Source organism: Heteronotia binoei, chromosome 2 (genome assembly GCF_032191835.1).
Source record: "Heteronotia binoei isolate CCM8104 ecotype False Entrance Well chromosome 2, APGP_CSIRO_Hbin_v1, whole genome shotgun sequence".
Taxonomy (NCBI): Eukaryota; Metazoa; Chordata; class Lepidosauria; order Squamata; family Gekkonidae; genus Heteronotia; species Heteronotia binoei.
The window spans coordinates 107,619,001-107,645,265 of record NC_083224.1 but is presented as its reverse complement, the minus strand read 5'-3'; the positions used below and the strand labels follow the sequence as shown (position 1 = coordinate 107,645,265).

The 26,265-nt window shown below is 48.5% G+C and overlaps 1 protein-coding gene across 4 annotated transcripts in view; it reads left to right on the top strand.

The window, feature by feature from the left end:
- Nucleotides 1-5,972: 5,972 nt before the first annotated feature.
- Nucleotides 5,973-26,265, top strand: part of BEND5 (BEN domain containing 5) — a 98,429-nt gene continuing 78,136 nt past the window's right edge. Inside the window, exons 1-2 of one of the 4 annotated variants that reach the window (XM_060231790.1) lie at nt 5,973-6,449; nt 24,473-24,606. In XM_060231790.1, the coding sequence (XP_060087773.1) occupies nt 6,230-6,449; nt 24,473-24,606 (354 nt within the window). In that variant the 5' untranslated portion in view covers nt 5,973-6,229. Of the gene's footprint in view, nt 6,450-24,469; nt 24,607-25,407; nt 25,497-26,265 lie in introns of those variants that run through there. The other 3 variants (XM_060231791.1, XM_060231793.1, XM_060231792.1) reach the window with 3 other exon arrangements.

The following is a 26,265-nucleotide window of genomic DNA, read 5'->3' as shown; positions in this document are numbered from 1 at the left end:
TATGTGTCCTGTGCGGGTGCCACCCTCCCGCCGGGAGATGCCGCAAAATGAGCCCCCTTAAGGCTTATGGCGGCAGGGCTTGGGGGAAGCGAGCTAGACTGCTGTTCTTTTGAGGGGTTATAGAGTGTTTCGAGCCCGTCCCTGTGGCATCGGTCCCATCGTTGTGGGACCCAGGGGGGCGGCGCAGCGGCCCACCGAAGCAGCCTGTCACTAATAACACAGGTCGAGATGCAGGACAGGAACCCGGAAGTGACCGACAGGCTGCTTCAGCGTGCCGCACGGCACCCCGGAGGCTTGATTTCAGCTGCAGGCCCCTCGGATGTAACAGAGACATTTCCTCTGGAGATAGTCTGCTCCCCTCTTCTGGGACAGGAAACTTCTCCACTCACTTACCAGAGTCATAATGCAGCCAGGAGACATCAGAGATTGACCCACCGAGCTCCAGCGATCATGGCTCACCAAACTCTTCCAGTTGCACCAATTTAGGAGTTGGTTCCCTGGATACTCTCAAGTGAAATTCTCTGTCCCCATCCCAGGGCTAGGGATGAAGAGATTGAGCAGGGGAAGAGACCAGGTAGGTTCCGCAGTTGCTGATTACTCCTGTCAAGCTGCTTTGGCATTTGCCCAGACGTTGAAACTGAGGCTTCTCCAGACAAATCACGTGCAGATGATTCTTCAACTCCCATAATGAGAGGCAAACTTGTACATGCACAAAAATCTCCATGATAACATACGCTTAAATGAACACAAACTGTTTAGACTTTTTTTCTTTAAACAGCATTTAGTTATAATCACTGACTGACCGACCAATTTCCTCTGTGTTCATTTTTAAGAGCAGCTGTTGAGCAGCCAGCAGAGATCGCAGATCTTTCAGGGGGAGGCAGGATTCCTATCAGCAGGGCTTTTATTGCAGCAAGAACTCCTTTGAATATTAGGCCACCTCCCACCCCCACCCGATGCAGCCAATCCTCCAAGAGCTTTCAGTTAGGCCCTGCATGAAGAGCCCTGAAAGCTCTTGGAGGATTGGCTACAGCAGGGGTGTGTGGCCTAAGATGCAAAGGAGATCCTGCTACAAAAAAGCCCCGCCCATCAAGATGTGTGAAATGTTGCCAATTGCCCTGTGCTGTTTGAATATGCAAAAACTTGCCTGGCCAGTAGTCTTGAGATGCTCTTGAATGGATGAACTGCCTGGCACTAGATCAACTCCCTGCTTCAACAAGCAAGCAGATAGTGAGCTGAATTGGTGAGAAGGGATGTGCATTCAGTATTTCCAAGATGAATTAATACCTGAATCATGCCTTTCCAGCCTGTTTCAGGCATCTGCAAGGGAAGAAGGATCCTTTGTTTACATGCACCCCACAACATCCACCCAGAGATGGAAGCCCCTGCCCACATGGACCCCTTGCTAATCCTCCCCTCACAATGTGCAATCAGATGGCAGCTGCTTGTATTGAAGGGCTTGGCAAGCTCCCACGCATCAACCCCTTCCCAGCCCTGGAAGAACCCCTTCCTCACCTCTAAGCTGCCATGCGGGGCAGCATCCATTCGGAGTGAGTTGATGCAGGCCCTGCTGAACCAGGCAATGGGATGTCTGGCATTTGGAGCCAGGCAGGAGTTTGTCAGTTCTGCTGAAGCAGGCCCACAGCTGGCCCCACGACGAGGCGGAGAGGCCGGGGAGGCGTCGGAGAGGACGGCGCTGGTCGCTGGAGGCCCTCCAGCGACCTGCGCCGGCCTCTCCGCCGCTTCCCGGCCTCCGCCGCCGGGCCCCGCGCGCGGGCGGGGAAGGCGGCGCCGCTCGCCGGCTTCTGAGGGGCCGCTTGGCCTCTCCGCTGCTTCCGGGCCACCGCCGCCGCCCGGCCCCGCGCGCGGTCGGGGAAGGCGGCGAGTGCAGCCGGCTTCTGAGGGGCCGCTTGGCCTCTCCGCTGCTTCCCGGCCGCCGCCGCCCGGCCCCGCGCGCGGTCGGGGAAGGCGGCGAGTGCAGCCGGCTTCTGAGGGGCCCCTTGGCCTCTCCGCTGCTTCCCGGCCGCCGCCGCCCGGCCCCGCGCGCGGTCGGGGAAGGCGGCGAGTGCAGCCGGCTTCTGAGGGGCCCCTTGGCCTCTCCGCTGCTTCCCGGCCGCCGCCGCCGCCCGGCCCCGCGCGCGGTCGGGGAAGGCGGCGAGTGCAGCCGGCTTCTGAGGGGCCCCTTGGCCTCTCCGCTGCTTCCCGGCCGCCGCCGCCGCCCGGCCCCGCGCGCGGTCGGGGAAGGCGGCGAGTGCAGCCGGCTTCTGAGGGGCCGCTTGGCCTCTCCGCTGCTTCCCGGCCGCCGCCGCCCGGCCCCGCGCGCGGTCGGGGAAGGCGGCGAGTGCAGCCGGCTTCTGAGGGGCTCCTTGGCCTCTCCGCTGCTTCCCGGCCGCCGCCGCTGCCCGGCCCCGCGCGCGGTCGGGGAAGGCGGCGAGTGCAGCCGGCTTCTGAGGGGCCGCCGCCGCCGCCCGGCCCCGCGCGCGGTCGGGGAAGGCGGCGAGTGCAGCCGGCTTCTGAGGGGCCGCCGCCGCTGCCCGGCCCCGCGCGCGGTCGGGGAAGGCGGCGAGTGCAGCCGGCTTCTGAGGGGCCGCTTGGCCTCTCCGCTGCTTCCCAGCCGCCGCCGCCCGGCCCCGCGCGCGGTCGGGGAAGGCGGCAAGTGCAGCCGGCTTCTGAGGGGCCGCTTGGCCTCTCCGCTGCTTCCCGGCCGCCGCCCGACCGCGCGCGCGGTCGGGGAAGGCGGCGAGTGCAGCCGGCTTCTGAGGGGCCCCTTGGCCTCTCCGCTGCTTCCCGGCCGCTGCCGCCGCCCGGCCCCGCGCGCGGTCGGGGAAGGCGGCGAGTGCAGCCGGCTTCTGAGGGGCCGCCGCCGCCCGGCCCCGCGCGCGGTCGGGGAAGGCGGCGAGTGCAGCCGGCTTCTGAGGGGCCGCATGGCCTCTCCGCTGCTTCCCGGCCGCCGCCGCCGCCCGGCCCCGCGCGCGGTCGGGGAAGGCGGCGAGTGCAGCCGGCTTCTGAGGGGCCCCTTGGCCTCTCCGCTGCTTCCCGGCCGCCGCCGCCGCCCGGCCCCGCGCGCGGTCGGGGAAGGCGGCGAGTGCAGCCGGCTTCTGAGGGGCCGCTTGGCCTCTCCGCTGCTTCCCGGCCGCCGCCGCCCGGCCCCGCGCGCGGTCGGGGAAGGCGGCGAGTGCAGCCGGCTTCTGAGGGGCCCCTTGGCCTCTCCGCTGCTTCCCGGCCGCCGCCGCCGCCCGGCCCCGCGCGCGGTCGGGGAAGGCGGCGAGTGCAGCCGGCTTCTGAGGGGCCGCTTGGCCTCTCCGCTGCTTCCCGGCCGCCGCCGCCCGGCCCCGCGCGCGGTCGGGGAAGGCGGCGAGTGCAGCCGGCTTCTGAGGGGCTCCTTGGCCTCTCCGCTGCTTCCCGGCCGCCGCCGCTGCCCGGCCCCGCGCGCGGTCGGGGAAGGCGGCGAGTGCAGCCGGCTTCTGAGGGGCCGCCGCCGCCGCCCGGCCCCGCGCGCGGTCGGGGAAGGCGGCGAGTGCAGCCGGCTTCTGAGGGGCCGCTTGGCCTCTCCGCTGCTTCCCAGCCGCCGCCGCCCGGCCCCGCGCGCGGTCGGGGAAGGCGGCAAGTGCAGCCGGCTTCTGAGGGGCCGCTTGGCCTCTCCGCTGCTTCCCGGCCGCCGCCCGACCGCGCGCGCGGTCGGGGAAGGCGGCGAGTGCAGCCGGCTTCTGAGGGGCCCCTTGGCCTCTCCGCTGCTTCCCGGCCGCTGCCGCCGCCCGGCCCCGCGCGCGGTCGGGGAAGGCGGCGAGTGCAGCCGGCTTCTGAGGGGCCGCCGCCGCCCGGCCCCGCGCGCGGTCGGGGAAGGCGGCGAGTGCAGCCGGCTTCTGAGGGGCCGCATGGCCTCTCCGCTGCTTCCCGGCCGCCGCCGCCGCCCGGCCCCGCGCGCGGTCGGGGAAGGCGGCGAGTGCAGCCGGCTTCTGAGGGGCCCCTTGGCCTCTCCGCTGCTTCCCGGCCGCCGCCGCCGCCCGGCCCCGCGCGCGGTCGGGGAAGGCGGCGAGTGCAGCCGGCTTCTGAGGGGCCGCTTGGCCTCTCCGCTGCTTCCCGGCCGCCGCCGCCCGGCCCCGCGCGCGGTCGGGGAAGGCGGCGAGTGCAGCCGGCTTCTGAGGGGCCCCTTGGCCTCTCCGCTGCTTCCCGGCCGCCGCCGCCGCCCGGCCCCGCGCGCGGTCGGGGAAGGCGGCGAGTGCAGCCGGCTTCTGAGGGGCCGCCGCCGCCCGGCCCCGCGCGCGGTCGGGGAAGGCGGCGAGTGCAGCCGGCTTCTGAGGGGCCGCTTGGCCTCTCCGCTGCTTCCCGGCCGCCGCCGCCCGGCCCCGCGCGCGGTCGGGGAAGGCGGCGAGTGCAGCCGGCTTCTGAGGGGCCCCTTGGCCTCTCCGCTGCTTCCCGGCCACCGCCGCCGCCCGGCCCCGCGCGCGGTCGGGGAAGGCGGCGAGTGCAGCCGGCTTCTGAGGGGCCGCCGCCGCCGCCCGGCCCCGCGCGCAGTCGGGGAAGGCGGCGAGTGCAGCCGGCTTCTGAGGGGCCGCTTGGCCTCTCCGCTGCTTCCCGGCCGCCGCCGCCCGGCCCCGCGCGCGGTCGGGGAAGGCGGCGAGTGCAGCCGGCTTCTGAGGGGCCCCTTGGCCTCTCCGCTGCTTCCCGGCCGCCGCCGCCGCCCGGCCCCGCGCGCGGTCGGGGAAGGCGGCGAGTGCAGCCGGCTTCTGAGGGGCCGCCGCCGCCGCCCGGCCCCGCGCGCGGTCGGGGAAGGCGGCGAGTGCAGCCGGCTTCTGAGGGGCCGCTTGGCCTCTCCGCTGCTTCCCAGCCGCCGCCGCCCGGCCCCGCGCGCGGTCGGGGAAGGCGGCGAGTGCAGCCGGCTTCTGAGGGGCCGCTTGGCCTCTCCGCTGCTTCCCGGCCGCCGCCCGACCCCGCGCGCGGTCGGGGAAGGCGGCGAGTGCAGCCGGCTTCTGAGGGGCCCCTTGGCCTCTCCGCTGCTTCCCGGCCGCCGCCGCCGCCCGGCCCCGCGCGCGGTCGGGGAAGGCGGCGAGTGCAGCCGGCTTCTGAGGGGCCGCCGCCGCCGCCCGGCCCCGCGCGCGGTCGGGGAAGGCGGCGAGTGCAGCCGGCTTCTGAGGGGCCGCTTGGCCTCTCCGCTGCTTCCCGGCCGCCGCCGCCGCCCGGCCCCGCGCGCGGTCGGGGAAGGCGGCGAGTGCAGCCGGCTTCTGAGGGGCCCCTTGGCCTCTCCGCTGCTTCCCGGCCGCCGCTGCTGCCCGGCCCCGCGCGCGGTCGGGGAAGGCGGCGAGTGCAGCCGGCTTCTGAGGGGCCGCCGCCGCCCGGCCCCGCGCGCGGTCGGGGAAGGCGGCGAGTGCAGCCGACTTCTGAGGGGCCCCCAAGGGGCCCCCCAGACCCCGCAGACCTGGGGCGATCCGCCACCCCCGCCACCCCCTCCCTACACCACTGCCAGTACCTCTGGCGCTCACCTTCCCTGAAGGACCTGGGAAGCAAAAGATTGAGTCTGAGCGACCTCTTCCTGTGCCACTCATTTTGGACAGCAAACCCAGGTAGCAATGGCATGGAGATGATGATAAATGCAAACGATACTTGTAGTTTCTTCCCACACTGCTGTCAGCCGAGAGCAAAATGAGACCCGGACAGTGTATGATATCAAAACCTTTAGGAACTGTGGGACCCTAAGTGGATTGCTTTAGTGATAAACCTGCCTTGGGTCGTTCTGGAAGACTGCTTCATGGAAGTATCAGTTTGGGGGCGGGGACGTGTAGAAGATATCCGTTTCTTCTATGCAGGCTGATTTTTAATTGTGTTTACAACAAATCCATTACGAGCCTCCAGACTTGGGGAGGGATCCTTTTTTCTCAGCCCTTGAAACGCGAGTACCTTTCACTTTCCTCCAAGAGGTAACTAGTGTTCTCGCTCAGCTCAAGCGATTCTTTCCCCGAGACGAGCGCCAGAGTGGGTGCTCGCTTCGCTCAGCGCTCGACTCTTGCTGCTTGGCTGAAGCCCAACTCCCAGCTGCCTTGGTAAGAGAAGCTTGTGGAGCTCAGACCAGCTTAGCCGAGCACCGAGCCAGGTTTTCAGGAACAATAACAGAAGTGCTGGGGTTGAGGGAACCAAGCCGCGCTGGCCCCCTCCCTCATCCCGTCAGCCGGGCGGCCTGCCTTGCTTTTCTTGCTTTTGCATTCCCTCTCACCCCCCTTCCCTGCGTTCCATAATGTATGCCTTTGTGCGATTTCTGGAGGATAACGTGTGCTATGCGCTGCCAGTGTCCTGCGTGCAAAATTTCAGCCCCCGATCCCGGCTGGACTTCGACAACCAGAAGGTCTACACGGTCTACCGCAGCCCGGCCCACGACCCTGAGGACGGCGACGGCAGCCCTGGTGTCTGGGGAGAGCGGCCGTTGCTGCACAAGGCCCAGATCTTAGCGCTGGCAGGTGAGCCGGAGAGGGAGCAGACAATGGGGGGAGGAGGCCAGACCATTTGAAATCTCCCTGCTCCTCTGGATAGCTTACTCCGCACCCTAGAAAATGGGGGTGGGAAGAGGCCCTGAGACCGGCAGTTTGACCTGGCTAACGTCCTCCGTGTGTGGTGTGGGTTGAAGGAGGGGTTTCGTGGCTCCAGAGCGAACCAAAACAGGAGGGGCTGACGCTACAGGGGCCTATACGGCTTCTCGGGAATGGATGTTTATAATAAAACAATCACACGATAAGCGGACATTGTCGTACATTGTCCTTTCCCCTAAGTGTTTGATACCTTTGAGTAAATATGCGCAGAAGCAATGGATTTAGTAAGAAATGTTTATTCAAAATTGAAATAGGGAGGATGGACACACACAACCACCCCCAGTAATGGGAGGGGGCGAACAGTTAAATTCTCCAGAACTAGGGAACGTGGAAGAATTCCTAGGAGGTGAGGAGATAGTCCTAACAACAAGCAGCAGTGTATGTAATTGTATGGAGGGTTTTGCATTGCCCGTGTAAGATTTCAGGTATGCTAGTTTTGGGTTGGCTATGAAGAAACTGCCAATGGACCTGTTAATGGATGCAGGAAGAGAAAACGTGGTAATATGTGGGGACCACTGTTCCCTGTAAGCTGAGTTAGTGTGCGCTAGCTCACAGATTTTTATCCTCCAGCTTACACATTTTTGTCTTAGCTCAGGAAGGATGACCCCAGAGCACACTAATTCGTGCAGTAGCTCACAATGCCAGTAGCTCACAAATTTTAATGCCAGTAGCTCACAGGACTCTGCAGCTTAGAGGGAACATTGGTGGGGACACCAAGGTTCCATCTGGTCCAGTATCCTGTCTCCAGTAGTAGTGTTTAAAGAAAATTCACAAGTAGGACATGAAGGCAACCTTGCTGTTTACTCCCTAGAAATCTGCACTTGAAAATGGAGGTTCCATTTAGCTATTAATAACTTTATTGATTGATCATTCATAAGCTTATATAATCCTCTTTTTTAATGTATCCAACTCAATGCCCCTTGTTACATGTTCCATTGCAGAGCTGGAAAAGGTGCAAAGGAGGGCAACCAAGACTATTAGAGGGTTGGAGCACCTTCCCTATGTGGGTAGGCTGAAGAATCTGGGACTTTTAATTTTAGAGACGAGACAACTAAGAGGGGCATGATAGAGATTTATAAATTTATACATGGGGTCAGGGCTTTTTTTGTAGAAAAAGCCCAGCAGGAACTCATCTGCTTATTAGGCCACACCCCCTGATGTCACCATTGTTCCACATAGAGCTTTTTCTACAAAACTCATTCTACAGTAGGAACTGTATATTAGGCCACATCCCCTGACACCAAGCCAGCCGGAACTGTGTTCCTGTGCGTTTCTGCTCAAAAAAAGCCCTGCATGGGGTGAACAGATTTGACAGAGCTGACAAGAACTTTTTTTCTCTCCCAAAATACTAGAACTCTAGGGCATCCAATGAAACTGATGGGCAGTAGGGTCTGAACCCCAGAGCCAGAAGGCAATATCAGAGAAAGGTCTTGGCCTATTTGCTGTCCAGAGGAACTGGTTGGCCTCTGTGTGAGACAGGATGCTGGACTAGATGGACTATTGGTCTGATACATCAGGGCTCTTCTTATGTTCTTATGTTAATTCTATGTTACGTGGCCTGACTGTAATCAATTTCCCTGGCTGATTTCATTGTCTTCCAACCTCAAAGAACGTTGCATCCCTCTATCATGCCTCCCCTATAGAAACCCTAAGACCATATCAGAAGTTTGGGAGAAGGTCTTGCAGTGGTAGCTGGTTCTCTCCAATGTAGCAGTGCTCAGAGATTAACTTACTCTTATTTCTAACCTCACCCATTGTCCATTCTGCCACCTGTTCAGCCCCTTATTTTTCTTATGAATCAAAACGTATTGCATTCTGCAGGTCACAAACTTGAATGATCAAATGTATGATAATAACTGAAGCTCAGACCGCTGAAATCTTTGCAATCAAATATTGGAGAAGAAAATGGTAGAAAGTGAATTTGGATTTTTCCTCAGAACATCAGGAATAAAGATCACTTTTACTCAGGTGATGCACTTCTGCAAATAGTTAAACTGTTCAGTGAAACAATATTGTTCTGATGGTGAAAGGGTTACTTTCACAGGATCATTTCCTGTTCACAACACATTTGGCAATTCACTTGCATCTGAAATCCAGATTCAAATTCATGTTAGTGACTGAGTTCAGGGGTAATGAAGAGGTAGTTCTGCATTAAAAAATTACCTCTTAACTTGAAATCACCATACACTTTTAAAAGGTCTGTATAGAAGAAGGAGCCCTGTGGCACAGAGTGGTAAGCTGCAGTACTGCAGTTCAAGCTCTGCTCACAACCTGAGTTCGATCAGAAGCTGGGTTCAGGTAGCTGGCTCAAGGTTGACTCAGCCTTCCACCCTTCTGAGGTTGGTAAAATGAGTACCCAGGTTGCTGGGGGAAAAGTGTAGATGACTGGGGAAGGCAATGGCGAACCACCCTGTAAAAAGTCTGTGAAAACGTTGTGATGCGACATCACCCCAGAGTCGGAAACAACTGGTGCTTGCACAGGAACTACCTTTACCTTTATAGAAGAATATTCCCAAATGCATATTCGGCACACTTAACTTGTGTAACCTTGATCACCTGTTTCATTCCCTGAAATTTCAGTTGGAACTGAAATCATACAACTTCCAGGGCTGAAAATGGCTTTCTGACAGAAAAACTTTTAAAAATACATCTTTGCAATGATGATGATAAATCTTGGGAACCTTCCTTATTACATTAAAAAGCTCTAGAATTATCCAGTTCAGTACCCATAGTACTTTTTGTGGGGAGGGGGTTCATAAAGCTTAGCTTCAGTTTCCTAAATTCTGGTTATTAGGGTAGGTGAATTCACAAGTTAAGAAAATTTCTGGAAGATAAATTGTTTGCCATTAGCCATGATGACTAAATGGAGCTTGTGCGAAGAGGCAGTATAATTGTATGTTCCAGATATGGAGAAGAAACAGCAGGACATGTTCATCACTTTTGTGTATTTTTGTGATCTTCCAGAGGTATATAGATGGCTGCAATTAGAAATGCAATGCTGGACTGGGTGGATTAGAATATTCTAGTTTCCATCTCAGCATCTTAATTCCCATACACTGAACACACATAAAGAAGAGTGTGCCCTAATTTCACAGGGTGAAATTGCACCCCTCTGCACTCATACAGAGAAGGAAGTGGTAATTATACAACAAGTAGGTAAACTTGAACCCAGTGCAGTCCTCCATTCCCTGCACTTACATACATTAGAAATAAATACATAACTGATTGCTGAATAGCACATGATGTAAAGTATGAGCATATGCATAGCATCTTCCCACACTATGCAGAATCACATCTTTCTGCCTGCTCCAGCAACCCAAAAAGTGCTTTTGTTGATAGTATGAAATAGTCAAACAAGGAGGAAAAGGAGTGTCAATAGGATGTAGCCAAAACTGGATTCCTGAACTGTCATTTCCAAATGGGAAAAAGTAAATAATCATTGCCTAGTGCTGTGCAAGCATTTTCCTCATTTGAAAAATTTACCTTTGTTTTGAGATATACTGGAAACGGAGATAGTCATTCATCTACAATAATTCCAGGAAGGTCACTAATGGAAAAGAGTGTCATTTGTCAGAACACTACAACCCTGCAGACTCTATGAAGAAGCTCTTATTTCCAAGCATAGACTCCCTTGTACATTGTAGTTCACCTTTTTGACACTCTGTGCAGGCAGCCCATATGGAGACCAAAAGCTAAAAGAACCCTGCTATGATTGACTTCTTTGCCACAGATGAACATCCAGTTTCGAACTTGAAATAGGAATGTAGGAATTCTCACTTTTCTGAGTGACTGGACTGTAGACAACTAATCTTCATTAGAAAGAAGAGAAATCAGTGATGAGGAATTTTCCACATGGACAAGAATGACAACAATTTCAGGCATGGAAGTGGTGATGAGATAGTATGGGCCAACTATTTGTTCTATATGGGCCAACACTTAGTTTACTGTTGCTCTGTATTTACTGATGTTACAGATTACAAAGATTGTCCCACAACTTGTATTTCCAAAAGTTGTTCATCTTGAACTGATTTGGTAACATGGGACATTGCAGTTGGTGAGGAGAGGGGCTGTGGCTCAGTGTTAGAGCATCTGCTTGGCATGTAGAAGATTCTAGGTTCAGTCTCCATCATCTCCAGTTAAAGGATCTGATGGCATGTGGTATGAAGGACCTCTGCCAAGACCCTGGAGGACTGCTATTCTGAATGAACAGTGCAGACTCTGATGGACCAGTGGTCTGATTCATTATAAAGCAGCTTCATATATTCTCAGTTGCTCATGGCATAGTGTAACATTAGTTTCACTGTGATGTTTGTCTGAGTTCTAACTGATAAAGTTTCCTTGAGTGATATATTCAAGGATATTTAATCTAGATTCCCAAAGGTGTCCTTATACAATGTATTTTAAGGTTAATACTGTTGTTCAGTTTATTTTTGACATCTTTCTGATAATAACATATCTAAATTGCCATTTGGATGTCCAGTGAAGCAACTATTTACTATGAATTTTCTGCACAGAGCCATTGTAGTGTAGTGGTTAAGAGTGTTGGAGTATATGGGAAACCCAGGTTCAGATCCCCACTTGTGTGATGGAAGCCCACTGAGTGACTTTGGACCAGTCACAGTCTCTGTCTAACTTACTTCACAGTGGTTGTGAGGATAAAATAGAAGAGAGAATGATGTAAATCAATTTGCATTCCCATTGGAGATACAGACAGGGTACAAACAAATTATTTATTTGTTGATATAAGCTGTACAATGTTGATTTACAAATATAATTACTTTCTAAACCTTTTTGTGCTTCTGTGACCACCTGTGGAATTGAGCACTACAGGTTGGTGAGCACAACCATAATATGGCTTTTGCAGGAGGTGGAGCCAACCACATTACTTCATTGCTGTGACCCACCCTGAGCCCGCTTGTGGGGAGGGCGGGTATAAATCCAAAGACTGGGGGGAGGAGCTGCTACAGAAGGTGAAGCCACAAACACAGAAAGCTCAAGTTCAGGAAAAAAGTGTGCAATTTAAAAAATATACTGAGAAAGATGAGTGAGAGAATATTTGCCACTGTGTGACACAGAGTGTTGGACTTGATGGGCCGTTGGCCTGATCCAACATGGCTTCTCTTATGTTCTTATGTTCTTAAAACCAACACTTGGTTGGTAGCTGCCACTGAATCCACATTATTTTAATTTGCACAGCTAGTCAGAAGCCCTGCTGAACAAGAGCCCCATGTGGCCCCACCCACTTTCAAAAAATGCTTGGTGGGTTCCAGTAAAAATGTGTGTGGCTGCCATGGTACCCATGGGCACCACATTGAGGACCCCTATGTTAGAGTTTGCACATAATGCTATAATATAGTGACATCCAGCTGTAGTTTTGTGGGCTGCAATACACATGCTCAGCTGATGTTCAGCAATGTCTACCGCTTACACACTAGTGTGGTCTCATGGAAGCGGCTTGCCAGGTCTGACTCAGTAAATATCTGGGGACTTTGGGGGTAGATCCCAGGAGCAAGGTTGTGACAGGCACAATTGAACTCAGAAGGGAGTTCTGGCCATTACATTTAAAGGAACCATGTTCCTTTTAAATACTTTTTCTTCTTTGGAGGCTCATATAATTGGACCCTCTGGTCCAATCTTTTTTTGAAACTTGGGGGGGGGGGATTGAGGAGAGGTACCAGATGCTATGCTGAAAATTTTACGCCTGTACCTCAAAAATATGCCTCCAATCCCTAGATATCCATGGATCGATTCTCTATTATACCCCATGAGGACCAGTCTCCATAGGGTATAATGGAGTATCCTGTGGACATTCAGCCTCCCTCCTCCCCACTTTCTGATAACCCTGAAGTGTGGGGAAGGCCACCAAACACCAAGCACATCCTCTGCCCCCCCAAACTGGGGATTGATAGCCCTAAGCCTTTTGTAGAAGTTTTACATTTGTGATTTTTTTTGTCTCATATGTTTCAAATTCAGTTTTTCCCATTCATAAGTCCTTAATCAACTAATCAGCTTTTGGAATTTGGGTCAAGTAATTCAATTTGTCATGATTGAAATCTAGGGAACATTCATATTGCAATGATGCCAATAGGAGAGAGATCATGGTTTGAAAGATCAGAAACTGGTATGTGACTTAAAGCAGAGAAACCTGCTTTAAGAACATAAGAGAAGCCATGTTGGATCAGGCCAATGGCCCATCCAGTCCAACACTGTGTGTCACACAGTGGCCAAAAAAAAACAGGCGCCATCAGGAGGTTCATCAGTGGGGCCAAGACTCTAGAAGCCCTCCCACTGCCCCCCCCCCCCCAAGCACCAAGAATACAGAGAATCACTGCTCCGGACAGAGAGTTCCAACAATACACTGTGGATAATAGCCACTGATGGACCTCTGCTTAAAGTGAAGCTCTTTATGGTGCTTCATTTTAGATTTAATTGTAATCTGTATATTTAATAGTGACATGTGGCCCCCATCTGCCGATACCCAAGTCTGTCCAACAAAATAAATTTAAAAATTTACTTTGCTTCTGTGACATTGATTGGGAGCTGCAGGTGGCCCAGCAGCAGCACCAATGGCAGAGTTTAACAACAGCTGCAGCGGATCTCTGGAACCTAGCTATGGCAGAAGCCAGGAGGGGCTTTCTGGTTGCAGCAGTGGATACTGGGAGCAGCTAGGGGTCTGGCTACGACAGTGGACACAAGGAGCTGCTTTGAGCTCAGCTAAGGAATGGGAAGGTGGAATTCTTGTGAGTTTTGTTGGGGTCCCATTGTTTTTATTGATATTCCCTTTTGGGATTGTATGAGCTGCTGGAAAATTATTCAGAAATTTAAAAATTTGTAGCTTTTATTAGAAGTAACAAAAATATCACAAAACTCTTTGTAAGTTTTCACATTCTCCAGAACTTTTCATCAGGTTAGATGCGAACAAGGAATGGAGAAATAATTTCAGGTCATCATGGTGGTAAGGTCTCCTCTGCTTATTTTGCAGTATGTGTTTTACGTGTGATTACATTAGATGAATGGACCTGACATCAAGTTGCACCTCTGGCCTTTTGTGAAGAAGGGACAATAGCAGCTTCCATTTGAAAATATTTAAAAGATAGTTAATATCATTATAATGGTATACAAAATGTAGAGGTGTCTTAAAAAGCTGTATTAACAGAAGATTAATTATGCACAATATGATTCTAAATTCATTCAGATTCCCAAAAAATTCTACAAGCTTTGGCAAGTACTGTAAATACCTCTGTAAATTGTAATACAGCAAGGGCCATGTCTGGATAAGATGGTTGTAGCATTCACATGCTTTCACATTTGCGTATAATCTGTGGGATGGATAAATCTCTTTTTAATTTTGTTTTATTGTAGTTTTAGACAACAGTTTTACTGCAATAAGTAAACAATAATCTAGGTCAAGGGTGTCAAGCTCAATTGTTATGCGTGCCGGATCTGACATAAATGAGATCTTGCCGGGCTGGGCTGTGTTGGGCCGGGCCATGTGTGTACTTATTTAAGATTAGGTAGCAGAGATTAACATGATTGAAGATTATTTAAAAAACTTAAAACATGCTTATAAAGGAAGCTCTGGCTCTTTCCCTCCCTCCCCAGGGGACCAGGAAGGGGAGGAACCTCAACCAATGGAGAAAATCGAGGTTTTGCTCTGTAGTTCCTGTGAGATTGAGCAAGACTAAGCAAATTGAGCAAATTGAGATGCAGAAGGAAGCAAGAGAGAGGGAGAAGGAAGCAGACAAGAGCCAGTTGCTCAGGGGCCTGATAGGAGCCCTCTGGGGGCCTGATTTAGCCCTCGTGCCACATGTTTGACACCCCTGATTTTGATAATGAAATAGAACACTGTTCTACAATATAAAATCCCCTTCAAGCTCAGATCTGATTGAGAAAGCATGTATAAAAGAACATATTTTTAGAAAAGGAGTAAAGCTGTTGGGTCAAAGTAGACATATGGTTTTATTTTAATGGACGCTTATACATGAAATATAATTTGTATTTGGATGATAACCTAATACTGTTACTTATACATTTTATTACATTTTATCCAACATTTTCTTTATAAAGTGTTAGAGGTGACATACTTGATTCTCCCTACCTCTGTTTTTTAAATATATATTTATGTGACAGACTGTTGAAGATTAATGCTGAAAAGAGTCTGAGAATCTTTGAGTGACAGGCAGTTCAAACAGAATTCTGTGGAGAGAGTCAGTTAAGAAATGGGAGCTGGAAATTGACGAGACAATTATGCACTGACTGTGGGCTGGGAATAGGGTTGCCAAGTCCAATTTAAGAAATATCTGGGGACTTTGGGAGTGGAGCCAGGAGACATTGGGGTGGAGCCAAGATCAAGGCTGTGACAAGCATAACTGAACTACAAAGGGAGTTCTGGCCATCACATTTAAAGGGACGGCACACCTTTTCAATGCCTTCCTTCCATATGAAATAATGAAGGATAGGGGCACCTTCTTTTGGGGCTCATAGAATTGAACCCCCGGGTCCAATCTTTTTGAAACTTGGGGGGTATTTTGGGGAGAGGCACTAGATGCTATACTGAAAATTTGGTGCCACGATTCTTCCTCACCCCTCTCGTGGTGGCCGGCCAGCTCTCTTACCGTTTTGTAGATAATTCTCCCCAGGCCCTATTAACTCATCTGCATGGTCACTCAGCAGAACTAACAGCAAATGAATTCCAATTTCCTCTCTGAATAGAAGCTCTCGCCCTTAAAAATTATTGCATTTTGTAAAAGGCTTGTATCCAAACCAAGCCAAAACCCTCAGAAGGCTTAAAAACACAATAAGGAAGGGGTGCAAAAAATAACTGCCAGTCTTGGGAGAGAGGGACACAGCAGTCCATATCACACAGGGCTCTGCCAGAATATCAACGGTGCTTGATTTGCATAATTCTGTCGGCGGTGCAAGATAGACCGGCGTGCCTTAAAGCCACGCAGCATGTTGGGGTCTGTCGTTCATACTGGAGTTTGAATTGCAGAGTGACCGGGGCCTGGTGGGACGAGGGAGAGGAGACCCTCTGCTGCTCTCCTCAGGCAGCCTATAGCGGCAGCAGCGGCTGCCTGTGCCCGTGCCGGCGGCGCTGGTGTTGCTGCGGCAGTGGCGGGCGCTGTGAGGGGGAAGCGCCGTCCCTCCCCCCCGCTTCCAGATTTTTGGAGAGCGGAGGAGGAGGCTGCTAATGTGGGGGTCCCCCGCCAGAGCAGGGGGTTTGGGAAGCCTAGCTGGGAAGAAGGCAGAAGGAGTTAGAAGATCAGAGAGGATGCCCATGCAAGCTGAAAAGGGAAATTGCTTCTAGTTAAGAGAAGTATTCACTGCTCAGTGAAAAGGGAGATAGCTCTTAAAAGAGGAGTAATAAAAATTACGTCCATGGGGTTGCAAAGAGTTGGACTCGACTGTGTGACTGAACAACAACAAAATACCAGGTCTGTATATATAGAAGGATTTTGGGAACTTGGTTGTATATTTCTGCCTTTCTAGACTTTAAGAGTCAGTGAAACTCAGAAACCTATGCTTTTGTGTTTAAGCAGAAACTGAAAAGAAAGCCTCTCAAAGTTTAAAAAGACCTTTTCAGGTATCAGAAACACTTGTTGGCAACAAATTATCTGATGTTAGTGTAATTACAAAGTTACCTCAGTTTTATTGTTAGTTCACCTCATACATGTCCCCAATTCCACCTGACCTTTTCTCCTCTAAATACATTTTATTTATTCGGAACTTTCAAAAGCCTCCTGTGACATTTCAGAATACAAGAAGGTGATTTTGTCTCTTCCCTCAGTTTCCTTGGCTAGGCCAGCATACACACACACATACACACACACACTCTCTAAAGCAATTAGGTGGGACAACCATAGACAAACAAATAAGTAGAAAAATAGGTATAGGTGCTGCTCAGTAAGAAAGAAAAAGAAAGAGAATTTTTGTGAGTGAGGAAGGGAAGCGGGTAAGATCACCATAATTTACAATAACCAATGACATAGGTTAAGAGAGCCTGACTAGATTACAGTGTTATAGATTAGGTTAAGAAAGCCTCCCTAGCGGTCACACAGGAAGCTGCATAGCCAAGTGAGGATTTTAACGCAGGTCTCCATGGTTCTAATCTGATACTTTAACAACTACACTACACTGGCTGTCAGTTATCTCCACCAATTTTTCCATATTGTGAAAAGTTTTCTAAATTTATAATAGCTGTTGTCATGTGCCCGATCTAGGTAGAGGACTCAAGTCAAGTCTGGGGCAATGATGATACGAGTTCATTTTGGCAGTACAGCATTGGTTTAGGCAATGCTTCCAAATCATTCCTCCACAGGATTTTAGCTTCACCAGTTATAATTTATATGTTAATGTAAAAGTAGTTTAAATGAATTATATCACCAACTGGGAGTAAGGCCTGTTGTGAAGAAAAATACAATGGGTTCTAGAAGAAGGCTCTGGGTGAGTGCCCCCCCCCTTACTGTTTTCCCACCCACCCAAGTGAAGGCATTCACTCCCCCATCCACCTCAAGGGGAGCTGATCTCTGCCAACTGGAGAGCAGTTGTAATTCTGAGTGATCCCCAGCCCTCACCTGGAGATTGACAACAGTGATTCCCCAGGAGGAAATCACATTGTACCTGTCTGAGGTCCCACCCCTCCTCAAACCCCACCCTCTCCAGGCACTACACAATAAATCTCCAAGAATTTCCTAACCTGGAGTTGGAAACCCTGCAGCCTTTACATAGGAAAAGGACAGTCTGTCTTCATAGTGGGTGGAGACCAAAGCAGCTTACAGCATTCTCCTCATTCCTCTCCCCCCCCCTTTGATCTGTACAACAACCCAGTGAGGCTTCGCTATCTCTTTCTCAAGCAACAATCCTGGAGTGAGACTGAGGGGAGGAGGGAGAGAGGGAGTGACAAGAAAGATAGTAAAGATGGGACAGCCATGCTCTCTGAGGAAATGCTCCTGGCGGTGCCAGGCTCCCTTTGGAGGCTGGGTGTGCTGGGAGGCTGTCTGCATGGGCTGTTGATAGGGCAGCAGAGGTCTGTTGTTGGTGGTGGCCGTGAGGCTGCAGTAAAGCAGCAGGCCTTTCTGAGGCCAATTGGCAGAGAAGACAGACAGAAGCATTGGAGATGTGTGTCTCTGAGGTAAGATTGTTTTGGTGGTTTGTTCAGCATTCCTGGGCCTGCAGTAGGCAGGGGCAGGGGAGTCAGCCAACATACCTCTTTTCACAGTAATACTTGTGTAACTCTAATTTAATTAAAAGAGGGATACCAAAGAAAACTTTTTCGTTTCAGTTAAGAACTAAGGGAGTTCAGGTCTTTGACAATGTGATCCCACCTTGATTAACATGTAACAGTTCAGGCCTGCTGTGTTCAACCAGACCAGGCGCTCAGTCTTTTCTGACTTCTATAGTCCCAGTTTGGTTAAGTGTGCGGACTCTTATCTGGGAGAACCCGGTTTGATTCCCCACTCCTCCACTTGCAGCTGCTGGAATGGCCTTGGGTCAGCCATAGCTCTGGCAGAGGTTGTCCTTGAAAGGGCAGCTGCTGTGAGAGCCCTCTCCAGCCCCACCCACCTCACAGGGTGTCTGTTGTGGGGGAGGAAGGTAAAGGAGATTGTGAGCTGCTCTGAGACTCTTCGGAGTGGAGGGCGGGATATAAATCCAATATCATCATCATCTTCTTCTTCTTCTTCTTCTTCTTCTTCTTCTTCTTCTTCTTCTTCTTCTTCTTCTTCTTCTTCTTCTTCTTCTTCTTCTTCTTCTTCTTCTTCTTCTTCCTCCTCCTCCCTTGAAGGTGAACACATTTGCAGCTCTGCGCTGTCTTGGTCTGTCTGTTCCTCCTTTCAAGAGTTCCATGTAGCCCTGGCCTATAAATACATGCTTTTATAATAAAACTGGAGGGCAGTTCAGGCCCTCCAATAACTCTCAGAAGATTCATATAACAACAATCAAAATACAAACTGATAACCAATTAACATAAGTATAAGGAATTCTTATACTTAGAATATCAAATATGTAGGTTTATAACAAAATATGGAGTCCTTCATGCTTCCAATAACTCTGGGGAAATTACGCTTTTTTCTTTCTTATATGGAATACCCCTGCTCTTTAGCTCCCCTAGTGGACTCAGAGTTACACTTGCATGAAGAAACAGCATCCCACACACTGTCTTTTTCTTTTCTTGGTCACTTCTCTGTTTTCTTCACTTCTCACTTCCGTCTGTGGCCCCCCATTTATGCAATTTTTACCTGTGGCCCCCTTGGAATATCCTGGGCCCTCCTGGGGAGCCACATGGCCCCAGGTTGAGAACCACTGCTGTAGAGTCAATGCTGCCTGGTCTCGGAAACATCTGAGTTCTCAGTTACTATTCTCCTTTTGGCAAAAGTACAGAAATTGGGATTGTTCGGTGGAGTAGCTGATCTTGAATTGGCAAACCTCTCAATTACAATAATTGGTTCTAATGAAGGCGGGTTATTTTGAGCTGACCACTGTGTTAGAGGATCAGGCAGACCAAGCTCATAGTACTCTAGATAACAATTGAAAGGCTCTGTGCCTGAGCACTTGAGAATCCTTGGAAAGAGCTGATCAGCTGCCCTGGTATGGTAGCCAGATTCCTCTCCTGTAGCCTGATAGACGAGGCTTGATATCCGATGGAATTGTTAAGGGCAAAGAAATGGCAGAAATAGGAGTTTCCATACAGATACTTTTAAAAAAATGGATATACACATACCTTATTGTGAAAATGGCCCATAACTGGAGATAGGTTGTTAGGAGATTTTGCTTTTTGTTGCATCAACACAATTTACTCTGTTTACAGAGACCAACAGTATGTCACTGCAGGGCACACCATGAATCTTTCTTGACTAGTTGCCATCTATTTGATTGAACTGTAACACAATTTTAAGTTTTATTTTGAATGTTAATTTAGTTTAATTGATCTATTTAAACCTTAAAGTTTATTTTTATTATGTTGACTGAAATGTTGTGACCTGCCCTGAGCCTGCTTGCAGAGGAGTACTGGATATAAGTAAAATAAATCAAATCAAAATAAAATCTAGTAGAGGCTTGTAAAAAATGCATCCAGTAAATTGGCGGGGATGGCGGGATAAAAGTGGAATTAAATAAATTAATAAATAAATACCTAGCAAGAATAATTTGTAGTGATTAGGCAAGGGAATCTTTAATTAGAAAAAAATGCAGATGTTTCTTCTTTCAGGCTTTTGATGATCAATTGATTGGTACTGCTGTGTATAGACAGGAAGTTTATATCAGTTTTGTAAAATTGATTTATAAACCTATACAATGTTCTGAGTAGGCTTGCCAATCCCCAGGTCCCAGCAGGAGTTCTCCCGCTTTCTTAGGCTCCTTCCCACTCCCAGTCAGCTGGCTGGTGGGGGGAAGCCCCGCCCCCACAGCTACCATGTGCCTTTCCACCTCCGGAGGCTTCAGACTCCACTTGGAAAGGCTTCCTCTTGGAATGGTGTGTCTGTGTCTTTAAGGCTGAATGGGGGCGGGAGCAGAACAACATGGCTGCCCCCAGTGGCTGTGAAGGCCAGACCCTCTGTTGGTTGCACAATCTTTACAGATTGGTGATCGATTCCCATAGGGTATAATGGAGAATTGATCTGGGGGTCTGGAGGGGCTGTTTTTTGAGGTAGAGGCACCACATTTTAAGCATAGCATCTGATGACTCTCCTCAAAATGCTCTCCAAGTTTCAAAAATATTGGGCCAGGGGGTCCAATTCTATGAGCCCCAAAAGAAGGTGCCTCTATCCTTTATTATTTCTAGCGTAGGGAAGACATTCAAAAGGTGTGCGGTTCTTTTAAATGTGATGGCCAGAAATTCCTTTGGAGTTCAATTGTGCTTGTCACAACTTTGCTTATGGCTCCACCCCCAAAGTCTCCTGGCTCCACCCCCCAAAATCCCCAGATATTTCTTGAATTGAACTTGGCAACTTTAGTTCTTAGGCAGACTTGCTGTTTTGTCAAACATTTCCTTATCTGTTGAGTTTTGCAGGAAAATCAGTACATTCTTAATATTGCTATTTGTTGTTATGAAAGCCTTAATGCTATTATGAAAATGCTATTATGAAAGCCTTATTTGAAAGTCACTTTTAAAAAATTGTATCTAAAAGAAAGGACTCATCGGTGTGACTAGGGTCATGGTCACATCCATTGACAGTTTTGTCCTTTCCTGTGAATGCAAGAGACCATCTGTGGTATCTCCACAATTGCTTTTGCAAATACCCTTCATTTCAAAGAAAGGTTTCCACATTGTCGGTAGGAAGGCTGTTCAGGCGGGTATTCATTTATTTGGTTAATTTATAGTCCACTTTGCATTGTTTTAAATTCTGTAATTTACTTTAAGTCTCAAGAAATGACCAGTAAAATATATGCAAACAGTGTGATAAAACTGGGTTACTAAATGGAGGACATGTAAATAAGAACAGAAGGGTATATTAAATATACAGTTCCATTGTACTCAATATTTCACTTTTTCTACCACTCTGTTCTTCCTGAACAATTCTGTTTTACCCAATTTGTGAACTGTGAAGAGCATGAGATCCTTTCTAACCTCTTCAGACAAGCCATTATACCAACTAGGAGCCACCATGGAAAATAATTTGTCATGTTACAAGGATGCATTTTCTTGTGCAGCAAAGGTGCAGAGGGCCAGGTGTTTGCCTGCAATTTACCAATTCCAAGTTTAAAATCTTGCTAATGGAACTGTTATTTCTTCAAGGCATGCCATGCCTAACATAGTGGATATAAGTGCAATAAAAGTTATCCATATCACGAATAAACTGGGTCAAAACTATTGATAGAGCAAGGCTGGAAAAGGTTATGTTTCTAATGTAAGAGATACTGTTTTTGACAAATAAGAAAACATGAATCTTGTTACCCAAATTCTGTATTCTAAGAAAAGTTTCCATGAAGCTCTCTGAATCACTTCCATGTGGATTCTACTAGTATGTACTTAGTTCAATTCTGCTGAAGCAGCAACTTTTAACAGGCTTACAAATGGTTAGTGTTGACACTGCAGAAAAAGGAAACAAAGGTAAATCAGAATAGGAGCACCGTGTTCATTAGAAATGAGTAATATATATGAATGCAATTCGGCTTCGTTAAAGACAGCAGTAGATCTCTCAATAATAATGCATCCTGAGGCAGAGTGAAAAGAATTCAGGCAAAACACACACCAAAAACACACACCATCTGCAGATGGTTGCTGTAAATACTAAGGGAGATGTGAAAAATTGTAAAGAAATAACATTCTAATCCATAAACCTAGTCTGAATTCCATGCTAGTTTCAGTGCTTTTTATATAACTTCCATTTTAACAAAACTTCGGTCTAACTGCTAGGTCCAAATAATCACATTTTTATTTCCACAAGGGAAAATGCATAGAAGTCAGCAGATTAATGTAGTTATAGTACATTAATGTAGTTATAGTACATGGCCTGCAGATGTACTGGCAGAAGAAGGGGCTGGTGCACGCCCTGACCTTGATGTGCACGACCAGGGATCTCAAGAGCTGCCAGACACCCAAGTACATCACCTTGGCCAGCAGGAAGGCACCGGTGACCATCTTTGCAGAGCCCTCTGAGGTCAACGTGCCGATACCTGTGACGTCACCGCGTGTCTTGCGCGCCCTCTTGGAAATGCACCTGTGAGAGCTTCGGCCACAGAGGCGGTGAGGAGATGTCGCCTAGACAGGCAAGCCGGAAGTTCGAGCGACCCGCATCGCTCCAGCCTTTCCTTCTCTCCCCTCTACGGCAGCATCCAGTCTTAATGGGCCTTTTCCCTCTCAGCCGTTGAGGTGGTTGTCAACAGTGTGTTTTGCCTTAGAAGATTTGAAATGAGGGCAGGAGGCGAAAGGGAGGGGTGCTAACCTCCAGGTGAGGTCTGGAGATCTCCTGGAATTGCCTCCAAGCTACAGAAATCAGCTCCCTGGAGAAAATGGCTGTTTTGGAGGGTGGACTCTGTGGCACGAGGCTTTGCTTTGAGCCCTCATTGTGGAAAAGGAGGGGTACAAATGAAGTTAATAGAGCTGAAGATGAGGGGCAAATAAAAGATACATTTCTTGTGGATGAGAAGGAGAGAAGAAAGCAAGGAAAACTGAGGATATGGTAGCTACCTGGATGGAAAGAAGAATTAAAGTGGGGGGACAGGAGAAGAGAGAAAGAGACTGAGAAAAGGATAAGGGGAGGAAGCAAAGGTGGGGCAATGTAATGGCCACTTTCACATGTTAGTTTCTGTACCAGTTATATATTCTTCCCCTTTTTCTGATAATATTTCATTATTTGAACCAGGTGCACTTAAACAAAGTGGGTTCATTTAATTTCATTTATTGAACTTGCTCTGCAACTCTATTAAAGGAATTGAAAGCCATGTGACCTGGCCTCTGTAACCAGTTAGTATTAGCACACACAAATGTTCCTAACAGATAAGTTTTTTATTCTATAAAAATGTGGGCCATGGTGATCCAGGTTATAGGGTATGCACTAAGACAGGGGTCCTCAACCTTTTTAAATAGGGGGCCAGTTCACTGTCCCTCAGACTGTTGGAGGGCCGGACTGCTGTTACTGTACAAGGCCGCGGGCCGTCAGTTCTCCGTCTTCTGCATCTCTCTCCCTTCCCCACACCACACACCCTGGCCTGGGAACTCACCTCACCTCGGTATCACCTCACACTCTGTCTCCGCCGCCTCAGCCCAGTGCCGGAAGTGTGCATTGCTAACGCAAGTTTAGGTTGAACGTCACTTCCGGTCTGATTTTGCCATAACCCGGCGGGCCGCATAAACGTCCTCAGCGGGCCGCATCTGGCCCGCGGGCCGTAGGTTGAGGACCCCTGCACTAAGATGTCTGTGGTAAAAGGAGTTCAGTAAAATACAAATAACTCAAGATGCAGGCAGTCTTGTTTTTTCCCCTCTCACCAATCTGTCTTCTAGCAATCTGATATTTGGTGACATTTCATTCTAGGCTTTAATATGATAATCTTGCATCCTCATACAAGAAAAAAAACCTTTAGCAATTAGGATATCTAATTATGCCAAGGTTATCTATATTTGAGATCCAACTTGCTCTGTCTTGTTGAACTGTGGTTGTCATTACAGGAATCAGACTGGGGGCTCCTTGGATTCTTATATTCCCTCTCCTTCCTTTGTACAAGTTCAGAGATTTTCATGGAAAAAAGTGGTTTGTAGTTTCACCCTAATAATGAACTATGATTATTACTAGGCTTCAGGAGAAAACCCAAGTTTGTTCTGGAGGGGAACAAACCAGGAAGTCCTTGGTTTTTCTTTCTTTCATCTGTTGAGGCAAACTTTCTGCTTGCCTGTCCTGATGGCTACCTAGAAATTCAGACATACTTCTCACTTGAAGATGTGCATCCTGATGTATGTCCAGATAGTTTATTGCGTGGCAATGGGGAGATCCCCCCCAATAATAGAACTTTGAGTAGATGATGTAAGGTTTGCAATAGCATTCAGAACTAGGTCTGTTTTAAGGCAAGGTTAACAAAGCAGCTCTTGTTTTTATAGAAAGTATTCTGGATACTAGACGTATGTTCAAGCTACCACACAGCTACTTTTAAAATGCTTTTAAAAATTGTGGTTTTGTTACATGGTGGGAAATTTTCAGTTCATATACATTCATTTAAATGAGTCAGGAGAAACATGCACATGGTAGCTATATTTTTCTGTATTGGAGAAACAGAAACTTAAAATATGTTTAGATGCATGTTGCTTCTTCACCTGCTTCATTATGGAGCATTTGAGTTTGAATTATAGCACACCAAAAATGATTGAGCATGGGAATCTTTCTAAATGGTCTGGCCTCAGTTATACACTTTTGAGTGATCAGCTTGCTTATTGTGACCAATTTTATTTCTGTGTAAATTTTCAGAAGATAAAACAGACCTTGAAAACAGTGTGATGCAAAAGAAAATTAAAATCCCCAAACTCTCGCTCAATCATCTAGAAGAAACAGGGGAAACTGCAGATTATGGAGATGAAGATGTAGAACTTAGACACTGTAAGGTATTGAAGTCTTGTTTGTTCTTTTGTCTTTTTTTTAGTTCTGGACATGACCAACTCTACTGCAAATCATTGCTTTTAGAATTCTAGACTGGGTTTCGATCCCTTGGAGAAGACATATAGAGATAATTTGAGATTGGCGGGGGGCAGAGTGTAGTAGATAGCCCTGAATTGTTGTGAATATAACCATTGTTCAGTGAAATTATTTCAATTATTTAGTGGTTCAGTGGTTCACCTTAAACCAGAGTTTTAAAAAGAATCAGCTGAATGATTGTGAACATGAACCAGAAGTTATTGAAGCTCTAAATAAATTTGAGTTGCAACTGGGAAAAAAAACTTTATTTTTTGCCTCATTCACAGTGGCCCCTGCCAGTGCTTCAAGAACTTTTCATCACTTGTCGATCTGTTTATACTTTGCTTTATATACAATACATTTTTTAATGTATGGCATATGGACAATATTGATTTAATAGCATCAACACCTGCCTTAAATTTGTAGAATTGACAAGAGTGATTTTTTTCTTTGACTAGGAATTGCATTTCTTGGTGGATTTAGGTAGCTAGTTGCCCCACTGACCTTGGGTTAAATTTACTATTGTTTTGGATTAGGATACCTTGAAAGGCACATACCTAAAACATACTGTGGTGGCTTAAGAATATGTGACTATAATTTTCATGCATTTTGCTTATTTTGGAACCAGGAACAAAGCCACAACATTATGGCATAATTAGAGAAAGCATCTTGCATAAAGATATAGAATAGATGGTATAAAATATATATAACATTTGTGATTTTTTTTCCAGATTTTGCTTACAGGTAAAACTTTCTCGAGCACAGAATTTTGGTTCATCATGTGTTACACCAACATTTTCTCCATTTAGCCTTCTATCAGGTATTGTACAATAAACAGACACATTTCTGTAGTTTTTGTGGCAGAATATTACCTGGTCTCCTCCTTTGTCTTTCTATGCTGGTATCACAGTTCATTGCAGAAATATATACACCATTTTAATTCTATGCAAAGTAGATGTGGAACAAAGACAAGTGTACTGTCAGTGATTTATTTTAACATAATGACAACTGCATATGTTTGCTTTGGAGAATAATGTTTGGCTTAATGGCAACATGATAGAGAAGCAGTACGTACAGAAGTAGTTTGTACAATAATGATACACATAACAGATGCATAAATCGTATTTTAGTGTATCAACAGAAGTTTAACTTGCAACAAAATAGAAAATGCAGAAACATAAGAAAAAAACCTTAATTCAATGACTTGATCATCATAATATATATTAATGTATATCTCTTGGTAATTTGATTTTAAGCAAATGTGAATGATGTTACATCCTGATTATACATGGGGCTCCCAGTGGTTTCACCTCTAATTGACTGTTTAGATCTACACCTTTTGTACTGCTGCTACATCAGATTCTCTCAGATCAGTCATTCTCCCAGAAAAACATATTTTAGTTCTCCCTCCAAAACTGAAAACATTGTACTAAAAGTCCTCATTCTGAATTTTTGGGCATGACTGAATAGCTTCCATCAAATAATTATATCATGGGCGTGGTTGAATGATGAAATATATGCTTTGTGTTCTGAAGGTCCTAAATTCAATCCCTATTTTCTCCAGTTAGAACCATCAAGTGGTCTAACTT